Source organism: Manacus candei, unplaced genomic scaffold, assembly GCF_025592945.1.
Source record: "Manacus candei isolate 608988 ecotype Guabito, Panama unplaced genomic scaffold, ASM2559294v1 h1tg000008l, whole genome shotgun sequence".
Lineage (NCBI taxonomy): Eukaryota > Metazoa > Chordata > Aves > Passeriformes > Pipridae > Manacus > Manacus candei.
The window spans coordinates 21,056,393-21,066,832 of NW_026138056.1; the positions used below are offsets into that span (position 1 = coordinate 21,056,393).

A 10,440-nucleotide genomic window follows, 5' to 3' on the forward strand; every position below is an offset into this window, starting at 1 on the left:
GTGGGATGAGTGCTGGAGGCATTCTGTTCCAGATGCATATCCCAATCTACCTGCACTAAAGCACACCTCAGGAAGACAGCTTTGTGGTTGAAATATAAAGCAGGCTGAGCTAAGAGAAATCCTCTTCTGGACTAACAAGAATTCAGACTATGAAATAAAATCTTTTGCATTTTGCGAATGTTATGCAATGCTGTGTCACTCTTACCTCCATAGGAAAGGCCTTAAAATTAACTGTGTGTTCAGAACCACGCTGGTTTTCTCTCCCCCAGTGAAATCGAACGTCGTGTAGCTCAAACTCATGTCCCCGAGGTAACGGCCCGCCTATTAACACTGGGAAAGAAGAAAAGCGGTAAGGAACTTGACTTTCAAGGCAGAGAAGCCACTGAAGCAGAGAACCAGTTGCTTCAAATATAATGAGCAGATTGTAGCAAGCTTCTTTTTTATGAGTGGTACCAGAGAGAAGAGTAAAGTTGACAGACTTGACACCTTCACTTTCAAAGTATTTTGTGGATACAGAACATGAATTGAGGCAGCTATGTGAAACTGCTGTCATACTGCACTCTTTGTTTTATGATGCAGAACAGCTGGACACACCACCAAAAAAAAAAGTGTACCTTTATCAGTCAGAAGAATGAATATGTTTATTGCTCTTATCAAGATATTAGCCATGTGCTCCAAACAGATGGCAGGGGTTCTGAATTGAACTGGGAAAGTTGTCCAAATGCTTACTCTCCATGACCTATATTTGCTATGAGTCACAGAAATTAATAGAAAACTTTGATTGCAAATATATTGCTAGGTAAAGGTGTTCAGTCAGGCTGACCACCTGTCAGACTTCTGAGACACAGAATGCCTCCATATGAAAATATAATCAGACCTACACACCAGAGCAGCAACAACATACCTCACTCAGCTTAAAACAGCTTCTGGGTAGGTAAGGCTTTTCTTTACTTCCTTTATTTAAACATCTGGAATTTCTTAAAAGCATTTGTCCACAATTGCAACACAGGCACAAAAAAAAATTATATAGCAACTCAATACTTTTGCATTAGTAGAGACTTCCACCATAAGCAGTAAAAACAAGCAATTGTGAGGCCCGAACTACTACGGAATTAGTCAGTGGAAATGTTTTGCCCAGGGATTTCTGAATCTGCTTCAGATCAAATATCACACCACATGCTGGAGGCCACTTCCCACTAAAATCATTGAATACTGACTTCTAGCCAGGGCTGGATTTTATTTAAGGGCACACACAGTCTTTCCCAGAATCCATTAAATTCTAACTTACATTTCATGGACTTGGAATGAATCTTTTACAATTTCTGGTAATTAATAAGAATTATTTAGCTGCATAAACTCCAGCTTCAGGAAATTAATTCCATAATACAGTTATTTTGCCACACAAACTGTACAGCCTGAGTTTGGAGCACAAGACATAGTGTGATACTAAAACATAATCTAGCAATTGAATCATATTTCAACCGTACAAATACAAAACTGAAGATACAGAACTATAAAAAACTGAAAGAAAACTGACCAATTTTGGTTTTCATGAGCATCAATTAGGTTGGAGTAAAAAAAAAGTCAGAAATTCCAATTAATCCTTCTTTCATAATTCCTCACAACTAATCTACCAGCCATTAGGATTTCTAAAATTAATTATCCTAATTGTATAGATTCAGATTGGCTACTTAATCTTGTTTTATCTGTATTCTATCTATACCTATATCCCCTACAGAGAAAATCTACAAATCTGGTGAACACTGCGGGAAACGACGATTGAAGTATTTAAAGAAATATGAATAAATATAAAAAATCATATTATTCAATTAGTGCTATTTCTTAGGAAAATTGAGCATTTTCTCTGTTTTAAAATATTGCTTCTAGGAAAACTCTAACTAGAACAAATGTTCTCTATAGGATGTAGTCATGGATGTCCAGGAGCTTCATAGAGTTTATTTCCGAAGCTTAAGCTATAACATTGATCCCATGATAAAAGTATTTAGACGTATGAAGGAAGTTTATCTTTCCTTTGCCTTTCATTAGATTCTTGTCAATGTATGAAACATGTTTAACTTCACTTTGTCGTTCAGCAATTTTTGATCCTCATTAGAAAATGTTTCTGAAACGATGATCCACTGTGCAATCTGCTGCTGGCTTAAGAGAAGTCTCTCTCTTAGTAGGATATGCTCTAAAGCATTTTTCAGTACACAATTCCATTACACAGTTGGTCATGGTTCTTCCACTTAATGCATAACACATGTATCAGCATCAAAACGAAAGCAGCCAGTGAAAATGTTCGCAATTAAATAATGAAAAGGATTTCGGCATTCCAGATGGACTGCATGTCTTGAATTAAAGGATGAAATCAATCACCAGTAATGACAAATTGATTTTTAATGTGTCTTAATCAGTTTACTTTTTTCCATAAAGAAGTTTTCCTTTGACTGTTAACATTACAGTAGATGAGGATCTCTTGCACATTAATTGGACAGAGTTTCAAAAGCATTTAATGCTCAACAGTTCCCATCAAAATAATCTGGTTAAATGGATTTGTCATCAGAGATCCCCTGTGAGGAAAAGAAACTGCAGGAGTTTCCTCAATCCCTGAAAATTGGCCAGAATACTAGGTCAAACACAGTTTATTAACTCTTTTCTCCTCTTGGTAGAGATAATAAATGTTGCCTTTTCCTTCCCAAAAATGGAAAAATTATTCCCAACTTACTAATGGAGAATGGGAAATCATGTAACATGAAATCTAAGGAAAAGCTGAAACTAAACCAAGATTTCCTAAATCATAATTCCATACTTCAGTTATAAACTTTAATTCTATTTCACATTTTCTTATAATTCAAGACTCATCAGTCTGGCATCACACTGCATTCAAGTATAAAAAGAAGTCTTTCCTTTCTTCTAATTCTCTTAGTGGTTTTGCACACACATTTCGGTGTTGGTCCCATCTTATTAATTATGGCTACTAAGTTATAAACTGCCCTTGGGAAAGGTAGGATTGAAGGAGTTGCATTTTGGCATGCAAGTGATGAGGTCGTTTGTGGTCTCTCTCACTTCCTCCACAGGAGAATTCAAGAATTCCTGATCCTGCGGGGAGAACCTTGTCCCTTGAGAAAAGAGCTCTGCTTCTGATGAAGGCACTAAAACTGACCGGAAGTACAATATTTCTGTTTTATTGCAAATCTGCAAAATTCTGTGGAAAGAAATGTGTTGCAATAATACATGGAAATTATCAAGGAAAGGAAATTATAAAGGAAAGCATCATTATTAAAATAACAAACCCTTCCTTTTTAAAAAATTCAGTGTAAAACTGAACCGACTCCCTCACTCTCAGCACAGCTGTATTTCCAAGTATTACTGGGATATCAGAAGGAAACAAAAGTTGGAATGTCTCACAGTTAGACAATGTTCAGCTGTTTAAATGCCCCCCAAAGGCTGTTACTAGCTAAGACTGGTTAGAATAACATAGATGCTCTTCCAAACACATGGTAAGAACTACCACAGTGTTGGAAAGCAAAATGGACTTTTTTCTCCCTACTTTCTTGTCTCCTTCATACAGAATAGTTTATCCAGCTGAAAAGCCGAGTAAGACAGTGCAATTTCACTTAAGTTGGAATTGTTTCTCTTATTATTTGCTTCTAATTCATATTTGATGAATGACACCAAAAATGTCATCCTTTAAGAAACGAGGACTGCTTTGCTACCTGGTCCTCACCAATGCTGTGAGCACATATAACTGGCATTTCTATCTTAGTGTCCAAATCTGTACTTAGTACTCAGAACGCACTCAGATTAACGGAAAAAGTTCTTTTAACTTATGTGGTCTTTGGACCAAGGACAAATCTTGCCAGCTGTACAGAATAGTTTGGCACCATACTATCTTAGCAGGAGTCTGGATTGCTTCTGAATGCAGACAGCTGTTAATGCCAGTGAATTGGAGGACACCACCACAAGAAGTAATTCTTGACATGCTCTGAAGCAATCTGACTGACCATCTGAATGGGCACAACTGCTCACTGCTGGGAAAAGCTACTGTTCTTACACTCCAAGATACACATAACAGCAAGTCTCAAGGCAACACAAGTTTTAGCAGGGAAAGCCAAGGCAGTATTTCAGCATACCTGATTTTGACTTCAGGGCAATCTGAATTGAATGCCCGTCGTTGATCACTTCACAGTCACGACACACTACGTAGTTCGGTGACAAACGCACTTCCAGGAGCGAGGGGTCATATTTAGCTTCTCTCGAGTTCAAGTTAATGGGCGATTGGTACTCCCCGTTAGCATCGGGGAAAATCAGCCCCCACTCCACTCCTGAGGCACAAGGGAAAAGCTGTTACGGGGGGACCCGGCACCCTGCGCTGTGGGACAGCCAGACCCTCCCTGCGGCGCTCCACCGCTGCTCCAGGGGCTGCTCCCCCGCACCCCAGCCCGCCGGACCCGGACACGGCCCCGCACCCGCCGCCCCGCGCTGCCCTCCCTTGGCGGGGACCGACCTGTCCCCGCTGCGGGACGGCGCTTCCCCGCTCCCCGCACCTCAGGGCGGCCGGGGGGGCGAACCTCCTTTCTCTCCGCCACTGAAATCCCCTCGCCATCTCCTCCTCCCCCGGCCGCGGTCAAAGTTTTTCCTCGGTGGAGCCGCCTCCCGCTCCTCACCTTCCTCGTAGCCCCACTCCGGAGCCTCCTCCCGGCGCGGCGGGGACTCGGCGCCCTCGATCAGGCTCCTGTCAGCCATGGGCGGGCGCCCCGGGAGCGGCCGGGCGGGGTGTGCGGTGTGTGAGCGTGTGCGGGGCGAGGCTGGCTGGCGGCGCTCCGCACCAAGGCTCGGACCTCCCTCCCGCCCTCCCGCCCCCGCCCGCGGCTGTCGGCGTGCCGAGGGGCAGGGGAAGGGGCAGGGGAAGGGGCAGGGGAAGGGGCAGGGGAAGGGGCAGGGGAAGGGGCAGGGGAAGGGGCAGGGGCAGGGGAAGGGGCAGGGGCGCCGCCGGGTGAGGCCGGCAGCCGGTCACTGTCCCAAAGGGGCGGTGGGGCGGGAGAGGGGTGAGATGACAGCCGCTGCCCGGGCTGGCCTCTCCTGAGGGATGCTAATCTCCTGGTCCTCCCTGCGTCTTCTTCGCCTTCCCCCGCGGGCTGCTCCCGTCGCCTGGGGACGGGATGTTTACGCTGCCCCTCCAGCTGTGGCACAGGAGGTCTGTGCGCCCGGGAGAGCAACTTCAATAAAGGGAAGGGCAAAGCCCTGCCACTGGGGAGGAACAACCCGGGCGCCGGGACAGGCTATGGGCCGCCTGGCTGGAATGCACACCTGTGAGTCCTGGTGGGCATCAGGTCGGACATGAGCCAGCAGTGTGCCCTTGCCGCAAAGAAGGTGAATGATACCTTGGGCTGCATTAGGCAAAGCAATGCCACTAAGTCAAGGAAGGCGATCCTGCCCCTCTGCTAACAGCTGGTGAGGCCACACCTGGGGTGCTGGGTCTAAATCTAGGCTGTCCCAGAACAAGAGACATGGACCTACTGGAGAGAGTCCAACAATGGGTCATGAACGTGGTTAAGGTACTGGACCACCTCTCCTATGAGGAAAAGCTGAGAGAGCTGGAACTGTTCAGCCTGAAGAGGAAGAGGCTCAAGGGGACCTCATAAGATACATACAAATACCTAAATGAAAGATGCAAAGAGAACAGAGATAGGCTCCTTTCAGCCGTGCCCAGTAACAGGACCAGTGGTGATGGGCACAAACTGAAACGTGAGGTTCCTTCTGAACATCAGGAAATACTTTTTAATGTAAGAATGACTAAGCCCTAGCACAGGTTGCCCAGGGAGGTTGTGGAGTCTCCATCCATGGAGGTATTCATCTGAACACAGTCCTGGGGAACTTGTCCTGGGCAGCCCTGCTTGAGCAGGTGATTTGGACAAGGTAATCTCCAGAAGTCCCTTGCAATCTTAGCCATTCTGTGATTCTGTCATTACTCCTCACCCCACAGAACTGTGCCTGTCCTGTGCAGGGATGGAAGCTCTCATGAGGGTAAGGCAACCACTGAATAAGCAAGGGAGCCATGCTCTGTCCCTTTGGTCCTGAAGGAGAGGTGAAACATCTTTACAAAGACCCCTTCACTTAGGCCAGATCCAGAAGTGTGGCATCAGTTCCTCCTGTAGATTATGTAAGAGGTAGGGTTTGAGAAAAGTCTCTCCCCAACATAAAGGTGCCTCAGTTCAAGGTTATGAAAGGACCTTTCCTTCTCCTTTGACGAAAGCCATGCATGGAACTAGGAAACATTCATTCTGTCAAGGGAAAAAAGGAACAGAAGGGACCTCTGGTAGAGATCTCTTCTAGGCAGTGGTCCAAACACTTGCGTCAGTGAATGCAAGGGGAATGGGAACCCAGTATCAACGGTCTGAAATCCCTGACAGCAACCAGAAAAGGCAACAGAGGCAGTTAAATAGCATTGCCATAATGGTAAAGGGGAGGTGCCCTTTGCTTACCATCCTTGTCCACTTAAAGACGGTGACCAGACCTCCCTACATTCTGGTATCCCAAGAGGATAACATCTTGATCCTGTGCTGTTGATCCACCAGGTTTGATCTAGGTGTGGACCTCATTGTGCTTCAGTGTTCCCCAAATCAGCAGCAGTACCTGCGCTCTCTGTGCAGCACTGGCATGGGAGCAGAAATTATCATCAGTGTGAATGTGAGATGAAAGGAGAAGGACTGAAATGAAACTTCATTAATGAAGCAAGAGACTACTGGTTCATGAGCTGCATGCAAGGTGAAAAGAAAATAGGGCAAAACAAGTAGAATGTACTAGGTTGGGGTTTTTTCAAAATCAGCAGAGAAACACAGGTTTCCTTCTGGAACATCCTTAGTTACTCTCTTCACTATTGATGGTTGAAAGGAATATATACTACCCAAACAAAGTACAACCATGGTGCAGCTTACAGAGGCAAAAAAAAAGCAAATAGATGTTTTTCATATAGTGAGAACCCGACATCAGTACAAACAAAAATCAGATTTTAACATACATTTTAGTCACATGAGGTATGATGTTGTCTATGCATACCCATCTCCCATACCAAATTGTCTTTATTAGTTGTTATGTTTTATCCCCTAATCACATCTTAAACCCACACTAGCTGCTTCTATTAATGTCAATCCCTTTGAATCATTGCTCAACCACATGGGGAAAAAGCAAACATTCCCCTAAATCATCACTGATTGTGGTCCATTTGACTGGAAATTCATTTTCCTCTTCAGATTCTCATATTTTGGAAAAAAACCAAGCAGTCCTAGGAGGTTGGGCTCATTCCCTTACTCCTCGAAATACTGTATTTCATTCATGCCCTCTATTAAGTCCTTTCCTGCAGTAGCTTTCCTGTGGGATGTCTAGAATTTTGTGCTTATGAGGGGCAACATTATTAGACCTATAAGTTCCTGTTTTGCAATAAACACTTTTCATGGTTTTCCATAGTTTTGATGGTTTCCATTCATAACTGAACTTAAGAACTAAACAACATGTATTTTTTACCCTTCCTTTTAACCTTTACATTCTTTCCAAAGCTTACTGAATAGTTGGGATTTCTTTATTCTCGTACATCTGCTGAGTAGTTTTCTGTTCATATATCCTGTTCCTTCCATAGTATCTGTCAGGCATAGCATGATCTAATCAACAGATTAGATTCCACTGAAGATTCCTGCAACTTCTTTAGTGGTGAAGTGTGTAAGTAACAATGGAGTTTGTCTCTTCATAATGAAACGGAGCACGGAACAGACCTCTTACATTAAACTCCAACCACAAATGCACCTGACCCATCTCTGCACAAACCAACTCGTTCATTTAGGAGCTCAGCTTCAAGTAAAAGGATTGAGACAATCAGATGGAGACAGTGGCACGATCTAGGCCTTGTTCAAGATCTGTAGGATTTGATCTCCTTTAATGATTTAGGCACACCTAAAATTTCTCTGTAGATGTTCCCAATAGTTGAACTTACTATGAAAAGATGTTAAATATATAATACATATAAATACACTCTTTATTCTGTAAAAGTTCATTGCTCATGGTGGCTCAGCACACTGATAAATCTGTAGGGAGGCACAGTTATGGTCCTCAAGCTACTATTAAACAGATGGGCAAAAAGTAGGAGAAGCCCAGCCGACATGACCTTCATAAGTGACATAATACCTCACCAAAAGAAACAGGAGCAGGGCACCTCTCTCCCAAATCCCAGTTCAGCCTTTAACTCTGTGGAACCTGCTGACTTCTTGTTTAATTGGGATTAATGGTCATACCCTTTGATGATAGCAGGGAAAAAAAGCTCAGGCACAGATCCAGGGCTTAATAGTTCCTCTTTGAACTCACACGACAGAAGTTCAGAAGCAGTGTAGTCTCTGATATTCCTTTTTATCAAACAAGAAAAGGCATTTTGAAACATTGTTGATATAATACTTAATCCTGGTAAGATTGCAAGAAACTATTCTTGTGTTTCCTATATCTAGATATTATTATTTTCTCGAGAGTCACTGATTTTTCTTCAACAGAGAGTATACCTTCCCCAAACACCTTAAAATGTATATACTCAGAAAACCAGGCCTGAACCAGAATTCTGCATCGAAAAACTATGCAATTTCTATGTATAAATCATCATTAATGGCTAGCAACATTTTTTAAGAGGTTATATTTCCACAACTGTACGTACTGCTTTCACCACTCCAAAAGGGAGAGTCCAACCAATGCAGGCAACTGTACAGGTTAATAAGAAATCTACAGGAAAAAATCCAGAATTACATACAAGTTATTTTAAACTATACATTTCTACCTCCAGGATTCTTTCCAGGCCATAGAACTGACAGTTATTTCTCTGATTCGAGGGATGAGAAATTCAGACTGTGAGATGATCATATTTCTTTTATTATCCACTTTTTTCTTTATTACCTTTCTGCCAGCGTAGAGTAGTTGAGGGCACATAGGACTTAATATTTTGATAAGGAGATAAATATCCTGTGGGATAATAGAGCATTCCATTTTAGGCAATTTAGAGTCTGTTTATGCTTCTCTAAGCCAAATCTGAGCTCTTGTTGAGGTGTTCTGAAAGAAAAGGCGATGTCCATAGAGGAAGACAGGCAACTGAAGGGACCCAGAACACCTAGTTTTTTCAGTGAATAAGGCTTCCTATTTTGTGTCCTGTATTGACTATGAGGTTGACCAGCAATCATCTCTCTCCTGGTCTTGTTTCTATCTTTATTTCTTACCAGGCTACTCTCTCCAATACGTTTTATTCTTTTCCAAATTTAGAAGCGTAAGCAGAAAGTTTCTGTGTTTGAACATTAAAGCATAAGCTTATATTTAACAACATTGAAAATCTCTCTACATGTTTTAAAAGGAACTAGTTCATTACAAGAAATAATATTCCAGTATTCCTGGAATAATATTATTTCCTTTTTTTTTTCTGCAGCTGAAGTATGTGTTACGAAAAGGAAAAGGATGGTTGGGTAGTTTAAATAGTTCAAGATGAAAAGGTAAAGGGAGACCATTTTCAATAAAGGGACCATTTATAGCAAAAAGAAACCATTCATAGTGAAAGACACCATATGTTTGCAAGTGAGGTTTACATTGGCAAATGCCATCATGCAAACATTGCAAAAATATGTCCTCTGAATCCCAATTTCCCCTTTCATCCACACAGAAGGGTGGTTTCAGTGGCCTTGAGTGTTTTAAGATCTTTTAAGTGTAAATTTGTGCTTCCTGGGTTTGCCAGCTAATAGGATAGAAGACTAGTCCTGCACACACTTCCCATGTTTCACTTACAATATGCACGGTTTAGGGAAGAAATTAAATGATCAACACATTGATCTGCAAGTGTGTACCGAGTTTTTCTACAGTACAGGTATAAGCCTCTTACATGCACAAGAGATGAAGGGAAAATGGGAACAGGCCAGCGCTCACAAACCGATGGGCATAATTAGTGTGTATTCTCCCAGTGTTCAAATGTGTAAAACAGGACTATTATGGCTGCCCATGAGAGTTTACACATTAAGCTAGAGGACACTAAAATTATGGGAGGATAGTTTCAAGTTCTTTAAGAAAAACCAAGGAATAGGAAGTATTTTTTTAAGGATTAAAAATATTACAGTCAAAAGGAAGCTGAAGAAATAAAAAATTCAGTGTGTTTAAGGGCACACTAAAAAATTTAGAGACTAATCTATGTAGTTTCCTGGAGCTTTTCCTTTCCCTAAAAGGATCTAGCCCTGGGAAAAAAATGTGTCAAGAACTATAAAAAATGGCAAAGACAACAGGAATTGCTGATGATGTAAAGTAAGCACAAAAGTGAATTCCTGTAGACAGTAGAAGAGTAGAAGGGAAGTGGGATTTTTTTTTCCCTCTAGCAGGCTAAAAGAAAAAGTGAGTTAAAGGATGAAATAGGATGTCTCTGAAACACAATGAAAG

The 10,440-nt window shown here is 42.3% G+C and overlaps 1 protein-coding gene across 1 annotated transcript in view; it reads right to left on the reverse strand.

Moving 5' to 3' along the window:
- The window catches only part of CA8 (carbonic anhydrase 8), a 47,372-nt gene extending 42,517 nt beyond the window's left edge, over positions 1-4,855 (reverse strand). Inside the window, exons 1-3 of the mRNA XM_051772262.1 lie at positions 4,668-4,855; positions 4,134-4,325; positions 206-330 (exon numbers count right to left, since the gene is read on the reverse strand). Of these exons, the coding sequence (XP_051628222.1) occupies positions 206-330; positions 4,134-4,325; positions 4,668-4,746 (396 nt within the window). The 5' untranslated portion in view covers positions 4,747-4,855. The remainder of the gene's footprint in view (positions 1-205; positions 331-4,133; positions 4,326-4,667) is intronic.
- Between the last annotated feature and the right edge of the window lie 5,585 nt (positions 4,856-10,440).